Below are 25,136 nucleotides of genomic sequence, written 5' to 3'. Positions count from 1 at the left end.
GAAACAAAGGACTGAGGTGACTTTCATCTAGATGGCTCACCTGCTTGTGGCTTTCCAAGGGTTTAATATTTCAGGGTCCTATCCCTGCATTGGGAAAATCCACTGTAGGAGGAAATGGCAACCCATTTCAGTATTCTTACCTGGGAAATCCCACGCACAGAGGAGCCTGGCGGGCTACAGCCCACGGGGACGCAAGAGTCAGACATGACTAACATGACTTAGCACGTACACAGTATGTCAGGGGCCAATTCTGTCAGGGAACTCTGGGGCCTGGCCTGAGAAGGCAGAAGGATCCAGGTCCAGACAGTAGCAGTGTGGTCTCATCAGAAGAGGCTTGGATCAAGGGACTTCCCTGGTGGTCCAGTGGTTAAGACTCTGCCTTTCAATGCAAGGGATGAAGGTTTGATTCCTGGTCAGGGAACTGAGATCCCACATGCCACTGGGCAACTCAGCCTGCACGCCACAGCTACTGAGATGGCACTCCACAACCAGAGAGAAGCCCACGTACCACAACTAAGACAACACCGCCAAAAATAAGTAAATAAAAATTTTTTTAAAAGTCAGCCACCTCTGAAAGACAAAGCCTTCATTCATCTCCAAATGTCTACTGGACCCTTAAAGCTGTCTTAGCTTGGGGTCCCCCAGAAGCAGAGCCTGAGACAAGTATTTTAGCACAAATAGTTTATTTTGCTGGGGACACAAGAGAGCACTAGTTAGGCAGTGGCTTAAAGCTCAACATTCACAAAACGAAGATCATGGCATCTGGTCCCATCACTTCATAGGAAATAGATGGGGAAACAGTAGAAACAGTGTCAGACTTTATTTTGGGGGGCTCCAAAATCACTGCAGATGGTGACTGCAGCCATGAAATTAAAAGACGCTTACTCCTTGGAAGAAAAGTTATGACCAACCTAGATAGTATATTCAAAAGCAGAGACATTACTTTGCCGACTAAGGTCCGTCTAGTCAAGGCTATGGTTTTTCCAGTGGTCATGTATGGATGTGAGAGTTGGACTGTGAAGAAGGCTGAGTGCCGAAGAATAGATGCTTTTGAACTGTGGTGTTGGAGAAGACTCTTGAGAGTCCCTTGGACTGCAAGGAGATCCAACCAGTCCATTAGGAAGGAGATCAACCCTGGGATTTCTTTGGAAGGAATGATGCTAAAGCTGAAGCTCCAGTACTTTGGCCACCTCATGTGAAGAGTTGACTCATTGGAAAAGACTGTGATGCTTGGAGGGATTGGGGGCAGGAGGAGAAGGGGACGACCCAGGATGAGATGGCTGGATGGCATCACGGACTCGATGGACGTGAGTCTGAGTGGACTCCAGGAGTTGGTGATGGACAGGGAGGCCTGGCGTGCTGCGATTCATGGGGTCGCAAAGAGTCGGACACAACTGAGCAACTGAACTGAACTGAACTGAAGACAGGAAAAGGAAGATTCGTGAGCATGCAAGTTCCACTGTAGATTCCTGGAGCACTTATACACCAATTCCCATCAGTCATTGGTTAAGAGCTATTGCCAGGGAACTTTAACACCCCAGCACATCTGCCCTGATGCATGGGGGCTGGGGGTGAAGCAAGCTCTGGAGGCTGGTGCTGGCCCTGGGACCAGGAGAAACAGGTTGAAGGTGGAGCCAGCGAGCCAGGGCATGGGCCAGGGCACTGAGAACATCTAATTCCCCTCCTATGTGCCAAGTATCTTGAGAGCTACAAAGATGGAAAGGATACAGCCCCTGCCCTTGAGAAGCTGAAGCTTCTCTGGGTTTCTCTCCAGTCAAATGGGGAGACCAATCTCTGCCCTTCGCATACAAGAGCTGCTGTCAGATCCATTGATTGGACAGTACCCTGGAGAATAAATACTAAGAGCTCGTTACAAATGTAAGATGGGATGGGGGGCAGCTGTCAGCTTCCAGCACTGTGTGGGTTTTTTAAATAATTTTATTTATTTATTTAGGCTGTGCTGGGTCTTTGTTGCCGCTCAGGCTTTTCTCTAGTTGTGGCGACCAGGGGCTACTCTGCAGCTGCGGTAATCGGGCTTCTCACTGCAGAGGCTTCCCCTGTTGCAGAGTACAGGCTTACTCTAGAGCACACGGGCTCAGTAATTGGGGCTCCCTGGCTCCAGAGCACAGGCTCAGCAGTTGTGGTGCTCAGGCTTAGTTGCTCCATGGCATGTGGGGTCTTCCTGGATCAGGGATCGAACCCGTGTCTCCTGCATTTGCAAGGTGGATTCTTTACCTCTGAGCCACCAGGAAAGCCCAGCACTGTGTTCTTTACTTGCCCTGAGACAAGCCCCAGTCAGAACAACCCTTGCTGAGACAGCCTGCATCACCCTGGTCCGTGAAATGAGGTTGCTGCAACTCCCTGACGAGCCTCAGCTCTTCTTAAACATCTCACATGTCAGTTTCAAACTAGCTCAACAAGACACGATGGGTTCTGAGGTGGGAGAGAGCTGGAAGGAAAGTCTCTTGTTCTATAAACCAGGAAATTCCTCCATAGGGTCCACAGAGTTGAGCTTCTTCTCTGTGACTAGAATAGTATGCGTTGGTTTGTATGCCAGCCAGCTCTGTACACACCCTTCATGCACACACATGCGCATTTACACACACATGGATGTACATATGCACACATCAAGCACCAGAATCTAAGAAAGAGGGGAGAGTGTCTTATATCCCGAGCATTCAAGGGTCCAACTCAGCAATTTCCCACCTCCTGCTCCCCTCCCCCTGCTAAGAGGATGCTGAGTGTTGGGTTCCGCATTTCCAGAGGATGCTGATGAGGAAAGAAGCTGCTGTCCCAAAGCCACCGGTTCCCTGTGACTTAGAAGGGCCCAGGACATCCTCCTAAGCTCACTGACCTAACACCTCTGGTGCTCCCATACTGAAATCTCAGAAAACCCATCCCGGACTTCTCAGTGTTCTTGAAGATTAGCAATCCAACTATTTTCATGCTGTGTGTAATTTCTGTCATTATTTCCTTTTTAAGAATCCACATCCAGACAGGTTCCTTTTGAAAATGCCCACCTGTCTTAGCTAAAGTTAAGGAAAGGAAGTTTTGTCTGGGCCAGTCTTAAAGAGGAGCAGCACACCTGGGGGCCTAGAGGGGGGTAGTGGGGAATGAAAGGAACCCCCTCCCCTCCTGAGGCTCTCCTGCCAAAGCTCTGCTCTGCTCAGACTCGACAGGTGTGGGGTCTGGCCCTCAAGCGCTGAGCTTGTTGCCACTCTCAGGGTACTTCCCTCAGCCCCATCTCCTCTGGATAATAGAGTTCCCTCTTCTCTTCAAAATTGCCCCGAATCTCCTCCGTCTCCAGAGCTTTCCAGCTGTCTAAAGTGATTTTCCAGCTTTCTAAGGTGACGTGCAACACTGCAAGCCATGATGATGCTGTAGGAGAGTTCATAGTTACACATGGGATGGGGGTAGTGTTGACGGGGTGCGTAATCATTGCCACAGGAGCCCCAGCCCTCCAGGTAATGTTGTTCAACCACTCAGTCAAGTCTGATTCTTTGCAGCCCCATGGACTGTAGCACGCCAGGCCTCCCTGTCCTCCACTAGCTGGCTAATATCTGTATACATTAATAATGATCTTCCTGGGACTTCCCTGGTGGTCCAGTGGTTAAGACTCCATGCTTCCAATGAAAGGGGTGCATGTTCAATCCCTGGTCAGGGAACAAGGATCCTGCATGCCACAGGGTACTGCCAAAAAAAAAAAAAACACATAATGGTGGGTGGCTCAGATGGTGAAAAATTGCCTACATTGCAGGAGACCTGGGTTCAATCTCTATGTTGGGAAGATCCCCTGGAGAAGGAAATGGCTACCAACTCCACCTTCCTTGCCTGGAGAATCCCATAGTCAGAGGAGTCTGGTGGGCTAGAGTCCACAGGGTCGCAAAGAGTCAGACACGACTGAGCAACTAAGCCTTTCACTTTTCCCAAAAAAACACCTCCTAGAGAAGGAATGGGATTGTCACAATGTCTTAGAAGAGGTACTGTGGGTCCAAGTTCAAAGGGTCTGAGGCCCCCTCCTCCTAAAACATTCTGGCATTCGCTCACTCACTCCTGTGGTGCTGGACATATTGTCTGATCTCTTTTGGGGACTCAACTTACTCACCCTTGGATCTGGTTTGCTAAGGCCCCCACCAGGTGTTAGTTCTGTGGTAGAAACGTTAAGCCCCTGAGGACAGAGCAGTGAGGGAAGGTTGATAGCCAAAGGGGATCTTAGCCAATTCCCAACCCAACTTGAGTAAATACCAGCTGAGCTGACCACACTCAGGGGCCCTTCTGCTGCCTGGTCCTTTCTCAGAACTTTCCATGGTGCTTTTCCTGCCAACAAGGATCAGCATCTGTCCAAGGAGGGTCCAGAGAGACCCTCTAGGCTCTTCAGGCCATCAGTGCCATCTGCTCACGGCCCCTGGCAGCTGCCTCCGCCGATCTCAGGGGCAGTGGGCCGGGGAAGGCAGGCAGGAAGGGCCGCCAGTGTTTCTAAGGGTTTGCATGTGTCCTTGCCAAGCTGGCCCCTGCCGAGGAGAAAAAGACTCCCCAGAGTGAAAGGGAGGGGATGGAGAGCCTCCCCACCCTCATGGAGGCTGCGATCAGACTTTCCACACTGCTCTGACCCTACAGGCCCAGGGCCTACCGCGCCCTCGCCCCCTCCCTGTGCTTGCACCAGGAGAGAGGCCTGTTTATCACTCTGGGTGGGACCCAAGCCTGTGGGGAATTGAAACAGCCGGCCTAGGTTGCTATTGTTTTGTTTAAACAAATCACTGGCTGGGCTGACTTGGGAAGGAATGAGGGGGAGGCTGGGAGGAAGGGGAGGCCAGGCTGGGCTGGGCTTCCCTGGCCTCAGCACCCACCTCTCAGTCCTGCTAGAGAGGCCAGGGAGCTATTCGGAGAGAGCGACTGGAAGACCTCAGGTCCTCCCCACCTCTCCTGGGAGAGAGAAGGGTATCCAGGGGAGGGGCCTCCGTTTCCCCCACACACCCTGCCACCCCAGCACCTCAGCTGCTCGCCACACCGGGGTCTCAAGCCAGCCCTGGATAAGGCCTGGCCTGATACTGGGGGAGAGGGGGTAAGCAGAGCTTGGGTCCATCAGGGCTGAATTAGAAGGCTACCTGGGTGCTACTGAGCAAACAAGATGGGGTGAGGGTGAGGGCAAGGACGTCAAAAGACACACAGGAAACAGTGGAAGTGGGGCTCAAAGATGGGCTCCATCCTTCTGCAGTCTCCTGCCCCTTCTTCCCACCACAGGTGACCTAGCTGGACACGGAGAAGCAGGGGGAGGGGAGGGAGAGGGATATTCTGGCACAAACTTGGACAAACTGCAGCCTAAAGGGGAGAACAGGAGGGTGATGGAGGGTCTGGAATGAGGGAACGGGGCTTGCATTTCCTAAAAAGGAAACCACACTGGGGTTTGGGTCACTCAGACTCTGAGAAGCTCTGCAGAGACCTGAGGAGAAAGATCGCATGCTCCCCTGGCCCCACCCCACCCCCACCTCCTCTCATGGATACGGAGCAGGGGCCGCACCAGCAGGGCTGGGTGGAAAGGTGGCTAGGGCACAGTTAGGTGTTGGCAGAAGCAGCGAAGAGCCACACTAATCACCATCATTAAGGCTATAAAACCCCACACCTAGGGGCCGCAGGACTCCCTGGCATGGCCCGGGGCCCCGAGCCATGGCACGGACCCAGGGGCCCAGCTCCAGTGCCTTTCATCTGAGCATCTCCCGGCCCTGCACAAACAGTAATTAGCACCCGCCCCCAGGATCACCTCATTATCTCACAGACACTGAGTGGAGGGGAGGGGGAAGGCAAAGGGAGCAAGGGAAGGGGAAAACTGAGGCTGTCCCAGCCACCCAGCATGGTGGACTGAGTCCCCTCAAGCCTCAGAATCAGGCGGTCCAGCCTCCTCCGGCCCTCCCTTGCCCTGCTGGCTGCTCAGGCAGCCGTTGGCAGAGTATTCTGAAGGTCCCAAAGAGAGCCCAAGAGAATGGGCAAGCAGTGAGCATGGTCAGCCCAGGCACTCAATTTAACCAGACCCACAGACTGAGAGGTGCATCCTGGGCTCAGCCTGGGGGCACGGAGGGTGAGGGGGGGGGGATGTCTCTTCCAGAAGGGTTCTCTCAGGCTCTGCGTAGATCAGGGGGTCCGTGCCTCGCCAGCAGGTCATCCCCAGCAATGTCTGTATCTGTCCTCCCTCCCAGACCCCCTGAGGCACCATTCTAAACCCCACAGCCTGTCCTAGCAGCATCCCCCAGGACAGTCAGACCGCTTCCTCCTTTCCCATCCTGCTCTCTCAGAGAGAAAGACTGAACTCAGCAGAGCCCACTGGGACTGAGTGGATGGTGTGGCCTTCCGCTGCCCTGGGAGTAACTCTTGCCCATGCCTGTCTCTTATTTTCAGGGCACCGACATGAAGATAGGGAAGATTCAGGGCCAGGAGTTATCGCGTGAGTGACACCCTCCAGGGCCCCTCCCCCCAGCCAGGGCAATGACAAGCATCGTAGCAATACAGCTTCACCGTGTGGGAAGCACTGATCCCCGAGCTCACTTGGATGTTCTGATTTAATCTTCACAACTGTCCTTTAAGGTCACTGCCATCAATATCTCCTTTATAAAGAGGAGGAAACTGAGGCATAGACCCACCTGCCCCATGTCACACAACCAGTAAGAAATAGAGCCCACATCAACCTACAGGGCTCTTCTGAGACAGAACCCGGAACCAGAACTGCCCCCCAGATGGACTTGGTCCCCTCCCTGCTCTCTCCCAGCCCTACTATGTAGCTGCATGGACCTCCCTTTTCTCCAATCCCCTCTTCTTCCCACCCCCATCCTCACCACTAGCTCCCTGCCTCCCTTCCCCCTGGGATCCACCAGCAAGAGCAGGCCCACCACTCAGCTTGAAGCAACTGCTCCAGGGGTGAGCTGGCCCCTGGAAAAGGGTTGAGCAAGAAAAAAACCAACCGAGTTTCATGGTTTGGTGAAGCAACACAGACTTGGGCACCAGACAGGCCCGGATTCAAAGCCCAGCTCCACCACTGACTGTCAGCCGGACTTTATCGCTCAGAGCCCCAGTTTTCTCATCTAGATAATGGCCATATTACCTGCCTTCCCGAGTCGTGAAGAGGATTCCAGCGATGTGACAACCCACTCCAGTATTCCTGCCTGGAGAATCCCATGGACAGAGGAACCTGGCGGGCTACAGTCCACGGGGTCGCAGAGCTGGACACAGCTGAGCAACTAACACTCGTGACTAGTGACATGGGAAAGCACCTAGCCCGGGCCCGGCCCCAAAATGCAGCTCAACAAATGTGTCCCATTCCCTTCCTCCTCATGACTCTCAGCTCTACTTTTAGAGGGAAAGTTTCTTCAGGAACACCCTGGTGAGAAGGGCTTCCATCTCCATCTCCCCCTAGGACAAATTCCCAGCTGCATGGAACCACTGAGATCCATCACTGGTCAGCAGTATTTGTCAAAAAAAAAAAAAAAGCGTCAATGTACCCACATGCACACACTGGCAGAGACCCTCCAAAATAGCCTGGGCACACATGCCCACCAGTTCCTGCAAAACCCACACCCACCCAGTGTAGACCCTGGTTAACACAGCTCACATGACTTGTGGCAGACCTTGGGTTCACACACACACACACACACACACACACACACACACACACACATCTGCTCTGCAATGTAAAAACCTAGGGAGGAATGAATAGTCAGGAATTCCCCTGGCTGCGGGCATGCCAGTGGCAGGAAGTGCACCATGAGGAACACTTCCACCACTCCGAGAAGCAAGTGATTCTTGTCTAACTGATGATCAGGAGAGGGAGGTGGCCACTGTGTACCAATGCTCCATCCCACTAGCAGCATCCTTGCAAACACTCCATCCCCACCCACCCCTCAGAAGATGCTTGGTTCCTTGGAAAGAAAGATGAAGGGAGCAGAGGGGTGGGAAAGAGACACCACACTCTTGGAAGGAGGCCCAGCTGGAACAGTCTGCAGAAGTCCGACTCGCAAAACCCCGGGGCCCTGCATAAACTTAGGGGAAGGATGAGAGATGTCCCCACACCACATCTCCCCCTCAACAAAGAGTGCCTCCCGCACAAAGACCAAAAGGAGGGGAGATGGGCACTCTCCTCCGGAAGAGACTGAGTCAGCTCCCGGTGCCCCAAGCACCCAGATCCTACAGCTTCCATGATCAAACCTTTGAACCGAGTCCCACCCACCCCCGTAACCACTTCCAGATCCTCCGGATCCAGCCAAGAAATTGGCTTCTTTGGGGATTGAGTTCATAAGGAAATGCTGAGAAAATAAATAAAAATCCCCTGCCAAACACACTCACAGAGGAAGATGGGGTTTCTCTTGAGGCAGGAAATCCATCAGGATAGACCAAAGCAGAAAGGGGACAACACCAAGACCCACTGGTCCGGAAAGGCCCAAGAGTCCGGCCAGCACCCAAAACTTTCAACCTGCCCGCACGTCCTCCTCCCCCAACCACCCCAAATAATGCGCTTCTTAAATGAAGCGACTGAAGATGAGATTCTGCCCAAGATAAAGCCTGATGGTCTGCAGTATGTGGACCCCCACACACAGCTGGGACCTCAGGAAGGTCAGCAAGGACCATGAAAAGGACGAAGACTGACTCTTTGCCCCCTGCTCAGAGCAGCCAGGAGCCCCTGTGTACTGGGGCACATGGAGCCCACCCTCTCTCCTTTTTCTTCCCATAGCCTACCAGCCTCCCTCCCCACCAGCACACAGTGGCTTACATCGCTACCAGTTCTTTGTCTATCTTCAGGAAGGAAGGACCATCTTTCTCCCTCCCAAAGAAAACAAAACTCGAGGTAAGACCTTCCCATTCTTCAAAACTGGAGTGAATTCTGGGATGAAAGTGAATGGTTCGACTATTTGTGGGCAAGTTGGGACTTTAACTCTACCCATGAGCCTTAGAGTGTTAGTTGCTCAGTCATGTCTGACTCTTTGCAACTCCATGAACTATAGCCTGCCAGTCTCCTCTGTCCATGGGATTCTCCAGGCAAGAATACTGGAGTTCGTTGCCATTCCCTTTTCCAGGGGATCTTCCCAACCCAGGGATCAAACCCAGGTTTCCTGACTTGCAGGCAGATTCTTTACCATCTGAGCCACCAGGGAAGTCCATGAGCCTTGGAGGCCAGAGTCAAAGGCTGTGGTGTCTCTTGAGAATAAACCAGGATGAATGTCCTAAAAGAGATGACATCGGACATGGTCTCCCCCTAGAAGCCAGTTCCATCATCCCTGATGGAGGCTTTAATTGGGTAGGTGGGTCTATAAGGCAGGGTCCCAAAGTGGGTAACCAGAGTCAGAGAAAGAAGCATCTCCCCCAGTAGCTTCAAATGGCATGTGCGGGCAGCTACCCCACAGCACTTCTGCATATAATTGTACCCGGTAATTGAGTCTGATCTGGGCAAGAGGGCCCTGGAATGCCATCCTGCCGGTCTGTCTTCATCGGTCCTTAATTGCTCTGTGCCATCTCAGTGGTGGGGCAGAGACATCCCTGGCCATGCCCCCTCTTTGGCTTCTCTGAGCAGCCCTCCCAGCACTCTCCAGAGGACCCAGAACCCGCAGCTCCCCGGTGGTTAGCCCAGCCTGCGTGGCCTTGGTCCTCCTACCACCAGAGCTTGGTCCCTGAAGGAGCGGGGGACATCTGGCTACTGAGATGCGATGTCACAGGTGACTCACCTGACCCTGTAAGGGCCATGCCCCCTCTCGGGACCTGAGATTTCTCTTCAGGAATGTGGGAAATGATGTGATCCCTGTGTGCTGTGTGTCTCACACCCCATTTTAGGAAAGGGAAGAGAATGTGGAATGCACGAACGCCAACTTGGGAGGACAAAGGGCGCATCCCCCAGGCTGACAGAAGAGTGAGTGGGTGGGTGGGTGTCATCAGCCATTTCCTCTCACCCAGTGATCCTAACCAACCTCCACCCACTGGGAAGAGAAGGTATTGTCACAAGCCTCCTGCCTCAGGCCCCAGAGGAGAGGAGGGGAGTGTGGAGCCCTTCAGATGTGCCGAGCAGGGTCCACCAATCACAAGCGGCTCCAGGCCGCCCTGGAAGTGGAGCTGGTACAACCTTTCCACCGGTGAACCTTCCCCAGGTGCCCCCAGCGCCTCACCAATCTGTAAATCTGTTCAAACAGCTTTGCCAGAGACACGGTTTCAAGTTTGGATACAAAGAGAGAAGGGAAAGAAAAATGTTTCTTGCCCAGGCCAAGATTGGTTTCTCCAGTTCCCTGTTTCATCACGAAGCCCCTTCTACCAGTCCTGCACTGGGATTTTCCAGGGGGGCTGGAAACCAGCATCTCAGCCTACAATGTTTATGCGACACGGGAGTCGAATAAAGGAAAACAGTGCCTTCGAGGTCCACATTAAACATCAGGGCCTCAGTGCCCATGCCCTGGACAGGATAATGCTCAGACAGTCTCCTGAGGGGGCCTCCAGCAGACCAAGTGCTCTTCCAGGGTGAGAGAGGGATGCAGCTGGGAGGAGCATTAGGCAATGCCCAGAGGACCTGCGAAACGGGCCAAGGAGGAGGACAGGTGCGTGCACCAAAGACCTTTGCCACCCCTTGCATAGCTTGTCCTCCAGAGCCATCGGTGCCTTTCCTAAGACAGAAGCAGCAGGCAATGAAACTGCAAGCCCACTGGGCCTGAAACTCATTTGTCCCCTTTGGATCTTTGCCAAAGCCACAGTTTTTTGTGTACTCCCACTGAAACCCCCCTTCCATCTCTGTGAAAACTTTGGAACCAGACTTGCCACCGGGCAGAATCCCTTTGGCTTCCAGATGCTGTTTTGTTTGCTGCCAGCAATGGAGACGGTAAAATTATTCTGGCAGATGAAAGTTTCCAGGTTCCAGTCCCACCATGTGATGTCTTCCATGTGCCCCGTGCTAAGGGCTTTGGAGGGAAAACGATCCAGGGCACAGGGAAAGTTCCCTGCCCTCAAGGGGCTTACAATCTCCTTTGGAAACACTCAAATAACAATGCAGAGCAGCCTATAATTAAGCACTTTATTGTGTGTTTCTGGCTGGAAGGACAACCGGAGCTCCAGTGGACTTAGGGACAGTCCTGTCCCTTTCCAGGTTCCCTTTCCCTCCAGGATGACACACCTTCTTCAGCTGGGAAGAGTGAAAAGTATTTCACTGCAGGGTGAGGAAACATTGATTTTCAGTCTCTACCTAGTGATTTGACTTCTCAGCAAATCAGCTAATGTCTCTGGGCCGTGATTTCCTCATCTAGAAAACAAAGGGTTGGATCTTCAGATTCACAGTGTCCTGAGGCCACTTGGAGGAGGCCGAGAGTAGGCTGGGCCTGGAGAAGGAAGAGATTCGAATCCTTGAGTGAAGGGGAAAAGGGTGCTCTGGACTGAGGAAACCGCAGAGGCAAAGCTCATTTTTAAAAGTGAGAAGGGCTTCCCTGGTGGTCCAGTGGTTGGGAATCTGCCTGCCAGCACGGACACAGGTTTGATCCCTGGTCCGGGAATATCCCACATACTGTGGGACAACTAACCCGGGAGCCACAACTACTGAGGCCCGTGTTCCCTAGAGCAACAAGATGCTGGATCTTACTCTGCTCCAAGCAAGACGAGCCGCCACAACGAGAAGCCCACTCCCCACAACTAGAGAAAAGCCTGAGCAGCAGCGAAGACCCAGCACAGCCAAAAATAAACAAATAATTTTTTTAATATAAAAAGTGAGGAGGCCCCCTGTGATGGTGATGAAAGGAGAAAGTGGGAGGTCATGGAGGGTCTCCAACGCCCAGCACAGGCGTGACTTTGGTGGGGGCCGTAGAGAACTACTGGAGATTGCCCATGTGAAGAATACCACACAAAAGCCACTCTTTAGAGAAGACCGTGCCAGAGTAGTGGGCAGCGCAGACTAGAATGAGAGGACAGGAGGCCACTGGAGGCCTAGAGGTGTGTGGTGTGGATGAGCCCAGGGTTGACTGCAAAAGCAGAAGCCACTTGTGTGCATTTCCCAAGGCCAGGCAGTCTCTAACATTTGCACAGTGCCGGGGGGGTCTCTTGGCACTCAAGCTGGACCAGCCCTCAGGAGTCCAGGACAAGAGGCCTTGCCCATGAGCACGGGCCCTGGGGCTTACTTTGATCTAGTTTTCTTTCCATTGAGGGAGGTGGGGAGTCCCAGGGTACCTGTGCCATAGCCAACCCTGGTCAAGTGACCCCTGGATGAACAGACAGCATCCAGAGGCTGGAGGGGAGAGGTCAGTATCCAAGAGCCCATGTAGAAGGGCATCCACAGGAGACGGTTAACATGACTCAGTCCTTTGGGGTTGCCTCTCACACTGGGACTTAGCTGTGAATGTCAAGATTCAATGAGAAGGAAGCATGAGATTATTCTCCTTGAACCTATATGACTGTTTTGGGGGTCAGGATTGGTGGGGGAGGTGGCATTGTTCAGGGTCAGGGGCCTAACCCTCTCCAGGATTCCTCTTTGTCCTGTGACTCCAGGATGATATACGAGGGGTCAGCAGATGGGAAATCTCAACATCCAAATGCCCACTGTCTGACCTTGGACAAGCCACCTCACCTCCCTGGGCCTCAGTATCTCCATTATCAAGACAAGGGGTTGGTCTAGCTGGTCTACCCCTGAATGACCCTCAACAGATTTGCTTCTGGCTCACAGAACTGGCCCACCTGCCAGTTTCACTGGACAAATCTGGGCGCGACGCCCCCCACCACCAGTCCTGTGGGCTTCTGGACAGAGGCCTTTTATCAGATCCAGGGCCACCGGGACCACTGCTGGAAGAGGATCTGGGCCCACCTCACTTCTAGTGTGTGAAGTCCTGCCTTTCCACAGCTCCCTCCTCCCTGTGCCACTTTCCGCATCATGATTCAGCAGTGCCTTCTGCGTCCACTCAGGTGACGCTTGGTGTCAAGTGTGTTTGGGGCCCCATTCTGGGTGCCGTGGGTACGGAAGTACATCCCTGCTACTGCGGATGTGTGGAATAATCCGGAGAATCTCTGCAGACACTAGGAGCTCACAGAGAGAGTGGAGGGAGACAGTCACATCACTTAATCCTGTTGTTGTTGTTGTTCATGCTCTAAGTCATGTCCAACACTTTCACGACCCCACAGACGTAGCCCACCAGGCTCCTGCATCCACAGGGTTCTCAAGGCAAGAATACTGGAGTGGGTTGCCATTTGACTGCACCCTAAATGGAGGAGAATGCTGAGGCTGATAGAGCCTGAACTGGTGCCCCTGACAAGGGATGACCCAGTTTCACTGACATTTGTCCCAAAGGCCACACTTCACCTTTTCAGATTTGGAACTGGCGTTATCTTGGGTCTACAAGACACAGGACTTGCCCCCTTGGCCCCCCAGTTTAACTCCCCTCCCCCAGGTCTAATCTCCAACCCCCGCTCCCCATCCTCTTCACCCAAAGCCTAGAATCCGGTCTCTGGGCTCATACGGGCTTCATGATGGTTTCTCTGCACATGGTCCTCATGGCAGCCTTGGATTTGGCCCTAGACTTCCAGGTACTAGAGGAACCAACCAAGTGCTTTGAGGGGCCTTGTCTGCAGAGGGCCCACACTCGATACCTTGTTTCATACCCTTTTGGACCACATGCTGCCAGAACACCCATTAACCCTGCTTCTTCACGCATGCCCACGTGCCCACCAGCTCACCCAGCAATGGATTTGCCTCCGCCTGCCAATCTGGGCAGAACATTTTCCCCCTTCCCCCACAGCAGGACTGCCTTTAAGCCTTCAGGACACCAGTCCATGGCGCCTCTCTAAATTCCCCCAAGGGCCCGTCTTCTCTCCGTCAGTGAGAAGTCTACCCCGTCAGTGCCTCCTCCGCCCTCTCCTGCTCCTATTGCCTACTCACATGCTCACAAAACACCTAGTTTATGTCCTCAGTCACCTGCTTTTCTCTCTTCTGTATTTTTTACATTTTCCTCTTGCTGGCTCCAACATCCACCACTCTTAAGAGCCCCTTGGACTGCAAAGATCAAACAAGTCAATAATAAAGGAAATCAACCTGAATATTCATTGGAAGGACTGTTGCTGAAGCTCCAATACTTGGGCCACCTGATGCAAAGAGCTGACTCATTGAAAAAAAACCCCAATGCAAGGAAAGATTGAAGGCAAAAGGAGAAGGGGGCAACTGAGGATGAGATGATTGGATGGCATCACCAAGTCAATGGGCATGAATTTGAGCAAACTCCAGAAGATAGTGGAGAACAGGGAGGTCTGGTGTGCTGCAGTCCATGGGGTCACAAAAAGTCAGACACGACTGAGCAACTGAACAGCAACAACTTCCACCCCAAGACTCTCTAGTCTCTTCCTTGAAGAAGGAGTTCAGGTCTGTCCTACATTCCCTTTTTACCACCTGTCCCTGGGTGCAGCCCTCTGTGAACTTTGAATCAATGAGTGTGTTTGTATAGGAGACACACCCACGGATAACCATTCACACACACACACACACACACACAGGGATCTGCACACTCTCACACCCCCACATTTACAAACACACCTCACGTTCAACTTCCTTTAACGCTAGGACAGCCGCTTCTGTGAGCACTGTGCCCACAAATGACCATTTTGGTGCCCACACCCACCCTGTCCCAGCCTCTCTATCAGCCTGCCCTGCCCCTCCCCCCCCCAACCATGTTGGGTGGGCAGCACAGTGACCACATGCCCCCTACCAACCCCAGGGCAGAGGAGGAAATCAGGGCCCAGAATGGTGAGTGGCTTGCTTGACTAAAAGTCTGCAGTTCATAGCAAGATCATCTTCTGCTTTCTGGGCCAAGGATCTTGGCAACAGTTCACCCACATTCCATCTTCCCCGAACCAGACCACCAGAATTCTGGGCCCTGGTGTGGGGTCTGAGAGGGAGCAAGGCCATCCATTGCCCTGGGCGTCTTGGTGATGCCCCCACACACCCTACCTCTGGAGGAAGGCTGCGACCCAGCACCACGTGCAGACTTCGGCTCTAGGAGCTGTGGTCTGTGCCCTGCCACACCTTAGGCACCTTGCCCAGGGGTGCCACAAGCTGGCCTCACATGCCTCAGGGTGATCCGGGGAATCCCCTCTGCCCCAGCTGGCTCCTCAAGCCTCTCCAAGGCCACGGGCCCAGAATTGTGCTGTGGCACCAGGGGGACTGACAGGCCACGCCAGGCTGGGTCTGCCTGACCACGGAAGCCTGGGGGATCTGCAGGGAGACTTCTTGCAGAACAGAGTGGGAGGAGCAGAGGAGGGTCCCTGGGCTCCAGACCAGACAGCCAGAATCTTGCTCCCCAGCACCACAGGCGGCTGAATGGAGCCGCCTCTGGGTGAGCCACCCACCCACAGGGGTCAGAGAGGAGGGACAGGCAGAGACTTGCCACACCGTGGGGTTTAAGTCTTGCTTGTAGCATCTGAAGGCCTGTGGAGCTCTGTGGGTGAATGAGGTAAGGGCGCTGTGGGGAAATGTTTGAAAGCCCAGGGCCGAGGGTGCAGAGGCAGCATCCACAGTAGGCAGCATCCATGGTGAGGGCCCGAGGCTGGCAGGGGATCCACCAGGCCTGGTGGCAACGAGGGGAGACCTCGTGCAAGCCAAGCAGCAGCGAAGGGAGTGCTGCCTGGAGAGCAGCCCAAACACACAGACAGACACAAACACACACAACCCACTGCAAAACAGCCCCTCCCCGCCCCCCATGACCTCCCATGGTGGTTCACCTGGCCAGGTCCCAGGAGCCCGGGGGCCCAGCCCCTGAGTCACTGTGTGGGCTTGTGTCAGGCAGCCCTCTTCTGCCTCCAAAGGGCCCCACCCACCTGGCAGAGCGGGTAGGACTGGGGGCCTGGCAGAGGCCCAGGTGAGGCCATGCTGGGCAACTCTCAGACAGGCACCCTGGCTCAGAACCACCTGCCACCACCACAGGCCCCAGGCACCCTCTTCCAGAACACACCCCAGTCAAGCCCAGCGTCAGCCATCCCAAACTACTGAAAGATCATCCGGAAACCGCAGATAATCCCCTACTTTCACCCAGAACTCCAGTCAGCCATCCATCACCATTACCAAGTACTATAATTGATAACTGGGGGCTCAGTGGACCGTTCAGAGTCTCCCCTCTTCTCAGTCTCTTACCCACACCTACCCCCCACCCTCAAATGCACGATGGAGGGAGGAGCCTGGTGATCCACTTACTGGGTAATTAGGAATCGCACTTCCACTTGCCAGCTCTCAGGGGTTCTCCTCTCTACCTTGGAAAAACCCCCTGACATCCCCACCCTCTCACTCCCGCCAAAGTCATAGTGGTCCCCTCTGCCCTGAGCCTCTCAAGTGAGCAGGATCAGCTACTCAGCAACTATTCTCCAGGAGTAATTGGATATGATGGAACGAGGGCTTTTCAGCTCCCTAGTGGAAATCTCTGGATGTCATTTAACGGCACAAAAAAATAAAAGGCTCAGGCCTCCCGCCCACCACCGCCAGGACATCATTAATCTCATCAGAAAGGCATCAGCGCTCCCCTCACGGCAGCCAGCCCCACGCAGAGCCAAACAAATTACAGACCTGAGCCGGGCACTCAGTGGGACGCTTATTAGGCTGGTGTTCAATTTTTGTCTTTCTTTCAGGGCCACTGTCCCCTGACAGGAAAGCACGTGTGTCCCTGAGCAGAGGGAGGGCAGCCAGAGGCTGGGGAATAGGGTGGCTGCCTCAGTTAGACACAGCTCACCAGCCTGGGGTGACAGGGTGTCTCTGAGACAGGCATCATGAGGTCATGAGTCCCAGAAGAGGCTGAGGGGGGCCCATGCCAAGGTTTAGAGCCCTGTCCCTTTCCCCAGCCAATCTGAATGGGGCCGTCCCTCCCAGAGAGAGGGGAACACGTGAGGGTCTACTGAGGACCAAATGACGAGGCAGGAGGGAGCAAGGACACACAGGGAGCGCTGCTCCATGCTATTGGGAAGTCTGAAGAGTGAGTCTGGTGGAGAGACTCCGGGACACTATGGTGGATGGGAACTCGTCTCCTGGGGCTGCACACTGTGCAGCGGAGAGGCTATCCCACAAAGGCCTAGCTTGTTATTAGTCCAATGGCTTTTTTGTTTGGTTGGTTTTTTTCATTTTTTAAAGCAGTTTCTTCTCTTTCTTTTAAACTTTGGCTGTGCTGAGTCTTCCTGCGGCGTGTGGGCTTTCTCTACGTGAGGCACCTGGGCTCAGCAGCAGTGGCATGGGCTTAGTTGCCCCTCTGCGTGTGATCCTAGTTCCCCGACCAGGGATGGTACCTGAGTCCCCCTCCATTGGAAGGTGGATTCCTAACTGCTGGGCCAGCGGGGAAGTCCCTAATACAGTGCTGATCATCCTGTTATAAAGTTGTCAAGGGCAGGAGTGGGGCCTGGATCAAGTAACCCTCCACCACTTCTGGCAGCCCCCAGAAGCAGCTGTCAGTGTTGGGGGGCCTGGATCCCAGGTCTGAGATTCCCTTCAGCTCAGAGCTTCTGAGTTCTGGCCCAGGTGCTCTCTGCCCAGTCCTCCCAGATCCTGGGGGTGGTGTACTGGACTAGTGTAGCACCCCTTTCTCAGTCTCCTGCACAGGGCTCCGTCTCTCAGTTCTGTACAGCTCTGTGTGACCCCATGTATCGCAGCCCACCAGGCTCCTCTGGCCATGGGATTTCCCAGGCAAGAAAACTGCAGTGGGTTGCCATTTTCTTCTCCAGGGGTTCTTCCCAACCCAGGGATCAAACCCAGGTCTCCTGCATTGGCAGGCAGATGCTTTACCACTGAACCACCTGCCTCTTAAACCCTGACAGGCTGGATGGTGGCAGGGGTGGGGGAGGGTCCATTCCCTGTTGTGAACTACTCCCAAGCAGTGAGTGGCAAGCCAGCCCCACAGATCTGGAAAGCTGGGAGTGAAGAGATGGACTGTCAAGACCTGCCTCAGGGCCATTCGCAATTTGCCATCCCAAAGACTCAAATTCATAAGATGAGTCTCTGAAGCCTGGAGCTTGCCTCCCATTTGTTGAAGACAAGGGTCACTCATCCCCTCCCAGTGTTTGGTAGAGAGGCTCAGAACACCCCCTCCCCATGGCTTTAGATGAGATGACCTAACTCTCCCCGCTCCCTACCTCCCAGCCCAGGTCTGGAACATCTCTAAGGTCTATTATTGTTGAGTTGGTTAAGTCGATAAAGTTGTGTCCGACTCTTTCCGAACCCATGGATTATAGCCTGTCCAGGCTCCTCTGTCCATGGAATTCTCCAGACAAGAATACTGGAGTGGATTGCCATTCCCTTCTTTAAGGGATCTTCCCAACCCAGGGATCAAACCTGGGTCTCCTGCATCAGCAGGCAGATTCTTTACTACTGAGCCACCAGGGAAGCCCAACATTTAACCTATCTCATAGCTAACATCTTTCCCGTCAGCACCACCCAATAAGTGAGCAAACGGCCTCTGTGTGTAGTTGTGCTGGATGAGAACAGCACTCCCTAGGGTTGTGCAGGGACCACCCTGCACATCCTCTGCCACAGCCCCATCCTGAGGAGACCAGGGACCTCTGTGTTCCAGCCATTGGCTCGGGAGCTGCCCTCCTCCTTTCTCCCTGCAGCCGGAGGCCTCGCGCCACAGAGACCTGAGAAGTGCACTGGCCAGCCCTGTCGGCTTCCCAGGCAGAGCTGGTCCAGGGTAGGTCCGGGCACGAGGGGCGTGGCCTGAGCAAGCCGGCTGCCGGCCCCTCCCTGCAGGGCAGCCCTCCAGAGCTACTACCATGCAGGATGGGGCTTTCCTCCGGCGCAGCAACCACAGAAGCCACAGCCTCCCAGCTCCTCACACAGCCCAGAGGGCCTGACTCACCCCTCTTCCTTCTAGAACTTGCACAGGGTCAGTTCCTCTTGCCTTCTGTGGCAGGAAACGGAGGTGTAAGGAGTCACGGCCAAGCCAGGGGAGGAGGCCACCAAGGCTAGCAGCCCAGCACTGGGTGCCTCTGCCGAGGGATGCACCTGGTTTGAGAAGCTGCCCAAGAAACCCGAGAACCCCAGGGATGTCGGCAATGGGACCCGGAAGGCGCACCCCCGCCCCAAGCTCCATCAAGAGAGCAGATTGCTGGGAGAGCTGAGCAAGGTCTCCCTGAGTAAAGGGGGATTTCTTTCTGCCAACTTGCCCTGATCTTGTGATGAGTTTCAATTCCTTCCCTGCCACGGGTTTCCTTCCTGCTGTGCTCTCTGGGGAAGGTCCCCTTGTCTCTGTGCCAGCCACATACCAGTTCACCCATGACCCTTTCCCTGGCGCATACATATACACACATGCAAACTTGCATGCACACGTACATGTACCTACACACCCCTTCCCAGGGTCATGATACTACATTTCTTTCCCAGCCAGCCCAGCTCCCTCGGGGCAGAGGCCACAGACAGGCGAGCACCTGCTCTCTCCTCACTCCCTCCCTCCCATCCTAGTGTAAAGCAGCTCCCCACCCCATCCCCAAACCCCAGCAGTGGGTCTTCATCTCAGGCCACTGCCCCCCCCCAGAAAAGAAGTCCTGAAACACCTGTTTTCTAGCCCTCAAAGGCCCCATTTGAATGTACACAGAGCCAGATGAGACTTGGGGGAACCTGTGGTGACCCTTCTCCTGAAGTGTGTGTGTTAATTGCTCAGTCATGTCCAACTCTTTGCAAACCCATGGACTGTAGGCCACCAGACTCCTCTGTCCATGGGATTCTCCAGGCAAGAACACTGGAGTGGGTTGCCATTCCCTTCTCCAAGGGATCTTCCTGACACAGGGATTAAATCCAGTTCTCCTGCATCGGCACGCTGATTCTTCACCATCTAAGCCACTAGGGAAGCCCTCCTTTCCCCCATCCATTCCCCTAAAAGCTTTTTCACCAAATCTGGTCCTATGACCCCATTATCCTATCTGTGCATTGAGAATAAAAACAGTCTTCTCCCCTTGTGGGGCTTCCCTGATAGCTCAGTTGGTAAAGACTCCACCTGAAATATAGGAGATCCCGGTTTGATTCCTGGGTCAGGAAGAACTGCTGGAGAAGTGATAGGCTACCCACTCCACTTTTCTCGGGCTTCCCTTGTAGCTCAGCTGGCAAAGAATCCACCTGCAATGCGGGAGGCCTGGGTTCGATCCCTGGGTTGGGAAGATCCCCTGGAGAAGGGAAAGGCTACCCACTCCAGTATTCTGGCCTAGAAAATTCCAGTATTCTGTGTTGCAAAGAGTCAGATATGACTGAGCAACTTTCATTTCACTTTTCTTTCCTTGTGAGGATTAAGTGAGTATATGTGGAGTTCCTAGAACTGTGCCTAGCACATAGGAAGCACTATATTGGTGTTCTTGCTATTATTTTTTACTAGTTGCACCAGGTCTTAGTTTTGACATCCCTTAGTTTCCTGACCAGGGATGGAACCCAGGCCCCCAGCATTGACAGCGCCAAGTCTTAGCTACAGGACCATCATAGAAGTCCCCATGTTATTGGTATTATTTACAAATCATTGTTTTATTTGGATTAAAATTGTCCTCTCCTTGAGAACATCTTTGAAATGCTAACACCTGGTGGAGGGCAGGTGGCAGAGAGAGGGACTTGCTCTCTTCATTGCTGAAAATGGAGGTAGATGCAGTCAAGGGGCCACAGGTGGGTGAAGGGGCGGCTCAGGGAGGAATTCTAGGCTGCCAGCCCCCCACTTCAGCCTCCTGGTGTGTTAGATGTCTCCTTCGGTTCAGGCTGTATCAGCCACTGTCTAGCCCTGCTCCAGGCAGGGTCTACCTGCAGTAATCCCTCTAGCCAGGGGGGCGTGGGGAGAAGGGGAGCGGGGATAAATAAATATTGGGTCGGCCAGAAAAGTTCGTTCAAGTTTTCTGTATGAGCGTATGGAAAAACCAGAACGAACTTTTCAGGCCACCCAATAAATACATTAAATAGGTAAGTAAATGTGTGCTCAGTCATGTCCAACTCTCTGCAACTGTATGGACTATAGCCCACCAGGCTCCTCTGTCCTTATAGGATACTCAATTCAATCTGAGTTTCAGATAAACAAGGAGTAATTTGTTAGTATAAGTCTGGGCCATGCAATATGTGGGACGCATTTGCACTAACAGAGGATTCGTTGTTCCTCTGAAATTCAGATAGAACTGGGCAACCTGTATTTTATCTGGCAACCATCCACCAAGGGTGCCTGAGGCCTGGGGTTTGGGAAACAAGAGCGTGGGAATATGCTGCTGACCACTTCCCTAAGCCCCTCCTCTGTGCCCAGGGCCTTGCCCTCCTTGCCCTGCTGCTAGGCCTGTTCACACTTGCTCTAAAAGATTCACCTCCTTCCCCCTCATGGCCTTGCATTCTCTCCCCCTGGAGAAGGCCCCCTCTGACCTGGGCACCCATTGGACTTCCCCAGGGTCCAGGCTGGGACGTCTCGTCCACTCTCCACTCCCCTTCAGGATCTAGGTCCTCAGGGCAAGGAGAAGCAGCCTGGCCATGTGCCTGCCTTTCATCTGTGTCACCGCCGGGGAAGGAACCCTGTCACACGAGGTCTCTTGGGACTGGGGAGGAGGTGGCTGGGCTGGCTTCTAAAGAAGAGATTGGAAGAAATGGCATAGACACTTCTGCCAATCCTAGCCTTGGCAACGGGGGTGACCAGGAATGAAGAAAAGCAGCATTCAGACCACAGTCGCGAGGTCAGGGGAACTTGCAGGAAAAGATGGGTGGGAGGCAGAAGTGGGCAGCCCACCTGACCAGGCATTTCCTTTCTGCACAGGAATGGGAAGGCAGAGTTGTGCCAAATGAAGGCCTGAAGAAAGAGACTAAAGGCAGTCCTTGATTCAGTCCAGACTCTTGGTCCCCACTGTCCTCTGGGAAGTATCCTTTCCAGATGCTGCTAACGTCCAGGGCTTCCCCTGCAGCCAGGAGCCAGCGGGCACCCCAGACACCTACTGCCTTCAGACCAAGGGCCAGGGTCACCACCTGCTACCCCTATTCCCCAGAGTCGGCCTCCCTCTCGAGCCCCTGCCAGTTCTCAAGTCCACAGTTCTGTCTCATCACCTCCCTGTGGTCTGTTTGTCCTTCCAGGCTCTTGGAAAATGGACAAATTTCTGAGCCACTTCCACCTGACTGAACCTGAAGCCAGCACCCAGTTCATGACCCAATATTACCTGGATGCGCTAAGTCCCCAGAACCGGGGAGTAGTAAGCAATGCGACCACGGACAAACCTGAACCGAAATAACTGCCTGCCAGACCTCAAGCTTCACACTGCCGGTGTGTCCACAGTGCGCACCACCCATGGTCTGGGTACGGACTCCCCCTCTCCGGGTATAGAACCCCCTTTCTCTTCCAAATTTAAAAAAATCATCTAGGGCTTAATGGTTGGATGTGTTGTTTCCAAACCTGTCCTCCTTCCAAAACCAAGAGGTGGAAATCCATCGATATCCAGCACTGGGGCTGGGGGCACTCCTGTAAAATGCAAGTGGTTGGTGGGGAGTGGGGTGGGATGGAGCGACAGGCAGGAGGTGGGAGTTTCTAGCCCTGAATGGTCATTGAGGCACCATGTGACCTTGAGCAAGTCACTTACCCTCCGTAAAATTCCACTTCCTCAGTTGCAAAACTGAAGGAGGAAGAAGGGACAAGAGGTGGTTGGTTTACCACCGTGGCCCTTCCCAGTTCTGAACACTCATTTAACAAACACTGTTGGCACATGGTGTGTGCCTGACCTTGGGCCAAGGTGCTGGGGATCCACATGTGACAAAGGCAGGCCCAACATGAGGCTTGTTTCATGGAGCTTCCAGTTCAGGACAGGAGGGCAAACTTCTTCATCAGATGACCACAGGCAAATTCCAGCAAATGTGGCAAGTGCTATGAGGGGATAGAGGGGACCTGATTTGTAACGGGGGGTGGAGGGTGGTCAAGGCTTGGGAATGCCTCTCTTTCCTGAGGAAGTCATGTTTCACTTCACAGCTGAGAAGTGGGGTAGGGATTAACTATGAGTGGAGACAGGGACAGAGAGGAGACATGACACCTCCCAGCTCCCGTGGCTGATGGGGCAATGAAAATCCAAAACTGTGGCCACCTGGACAGATGGACAAAGACCAGAACAGGGCAGGCTTTGCAGTCAAGTTCACATTTTGGATTGTACCCTGGAAGTGATGGGTAATTGTGAAATGACAAATAGATTGGAGGGGAGAAAGCGCATGATCTGATGTCTGCTTTTAGAAAGCTGTGAAGAAACTCGTTGGTCTGCACAGGAAGGATTTTCGGCATCTTGACAGCCCCTGGATATCCTCTGAAAGTCTCTTAGCTTTCTCACCCTAATATCCCTTGGAGGCATCTCTGTGCCAAGGTCTCATCCACAGGCTAAACCCTGGTTCCTAAACTCCCCCACCCCCAACTCCAACCCCCCACCCTCTCAACAAGACCCTCTGCTCAGTTTCCCTCCCAAGAGTTAATTACTCCCCCCTCCTTGGCTAGAATACAGCAAGATGGGTGACTCATGCATGCAGAGTGCCTGAGAGCCCCAGATGAAAGGGGCAGGCTGCAGCCAGGCCCTGGGTTATTACCTTCCTAAAGCCTTGCCCTGCATTAGCCAGAAGGCAAGGGGCCCTGGCCAACGGCTCGGCCCAGCACACTCTTGACTAGTGGGAAGATTTTAGTGATTATTGTTGTTGCTCAGTTGTAGCCAACTCTCTGTGACCCCATGGACTGCAGACTGAGTCAGTGATGCCATCCAACCATCTCATCCTCTCTTGCCCCCTTCTCCTCCATCCCTCAATCTTTCCCAGCAGCAGGGTCTTTTCCATGGGGATCTGAAAAACACCAAGAGGTGGGAGACTGAGTGTGTGATGGGAAGGGATTGGATGAGGTTCCTCCCAACCCCTCCCTGCCCCCACATCTGTAGATTCAGCTCCCCACCCAGGTGATGGACAGCAAGCTCTTGTTCTATAGAACAGCCTTTGTTTGACACCATCGCAGGTAGTAGGAACTCCCCACTCCATTCTAGGCCACCAGGCAGGCTTGTCAGCAGAGCTACACGAAGCAGCCAAAGGAAACGTCCGTTTGCAGTGTCACAGAAGGCAGCCCTTGAAGGGACTCTATGGATGTGTGTGAACCTCCCTCTCTCTGGGCCCTTCTCCCCACAGCCCCCACCCCCACGAGGCCCAGAGTGTAACTGGCAGCTCTGGTCGGTGTCCAGGGCCGGCATAAATAGCAGGTCAGCTTCCTAGAGCAGCCCCAAATTGAGACACATCCTCCCCTCTTCTGCTTTTAATTCCTTGTGGCTAGCATGTTTATTTTGGGTGAGGAAAAAAATCGGATGTTTATCCTTCGAGGAAATTATCGGCTTGCTTTCCTTCCTTCCCCCCGCCCCACCTCTTTTCTCTTCCTCTGGTGTTTTGGGCTTTTAGTTCAGCTGCTGGAGAGACCCCACTCCCCTGGCCCCAAAACTGAAAAAAGAACAAAACTAGCCCAGGCGCTAGACTGAAGCCAGCCTTGCCAGATGTCCCTGAAAGCCACAGAGAAAGAGCTCCCAGGGGTCGGCAGGGAAAGTCTGGAGGCCAGGAGACCTTGGGGAAGCCCACCTGACTCAGCTCTCTGCCTGCAGAAGGCTTTGGGCCTCTTGCCCCTTTTCTTTTCACTGCCTCCTCCAGGAAGAAACAAAATAAGTATGGAGATTGCTTCGAAATTGCCAGCAAAACAGTTTAAAAAAGATGTAAGGGAGTACTGCGCGCGTGTTCAGTTGTATCCGACTCTTTGCGATTCTATGGACTGTAGCCCACCAGGCTCCTTTGTCCATGGGATTTCCCAGGCAAGAATACTGGAGGGTGTTGCCATTTCCCTCCTCCAAGGGATCTTCCCAATTCAGGGATTGAACCTATGGCTCCTGCACCTCCTGCATTCACAGGAGGATTCTTTTTACCACTGAGCTACCTGGGAAGCCCCAAGGGGAGTATTAGTGACCCCTTTACAGACAGGAGAACTGACATTATCATCATCATCAGATATCATTTGTTGAGTGCTGTCTGCATACCAGGCACCATGCCAAATGCCTGACATGTAACATCTCCTTTAACGCATTCATTCCTGCCTGGCTTCCCAGCCTACCAGGCCTTCATACATATTCTCTCATCCAATTGTCAAAACCACCTAATAGTGTAGGTGTTGCGATTGTCATCTTATAGATGAGGAAACTGACATTCC

The 25,136-nt window shown here is 53.6% G+C and overlaps 1 protein-coding gene across 2 annotated transcripts in view; it reads left to right on the top strand.

The window, feature by feature from the left end:
- Positions 1 to 22,239, top strand: part of PEBP4 (phosphatidylethanolamine binding protein 4) — a 262,420-nt gene extending 240,181 nt beyond the window's left edge. For both annotated transcript variants that reach the window (XM_068974688.1, XM_068974690.1), the window contains exons 5-7: positions 6,391 to 6,436; positions 8,714 to 8,827; positions 22,019 to 22,239. In XM_068974688.1, coding sequence (XP_068830789.1) covers positions 6,391 to 6,436; positions 8,714 to 8,827; positions 22,019 to 22,173 — 315 coding nt within the window. In that variant the 3' untranslated portion in view covers positions 22,174 to 22,239. The remainder of the gene's footprint in view (positions 1 to 6,390; positions 6,437 to 8,713; positions 8,828 to 22,018) is intronic.
- Positions 22,240 to 25,136: the final 2,897 nt, after the last annotated feature.

Source organism: Capricornis sumatraensis, chromosome 6 (assembly GCF_032405125.1).
Source record: "Capricornis sumatraensis isolate serow.1 chromosome 6, serow.2, whole genome shotgun sequence".
NCBI classification, from domain to species: Eukaryota; Metazoa; Chordata; class Mammalia; order Artiodactyla; family Bovidae; genus Capricornis; species Capricornis sumatraensis.
This window is presented reverse-complemented; position numbering and strand designations above follow the sequence as displayed.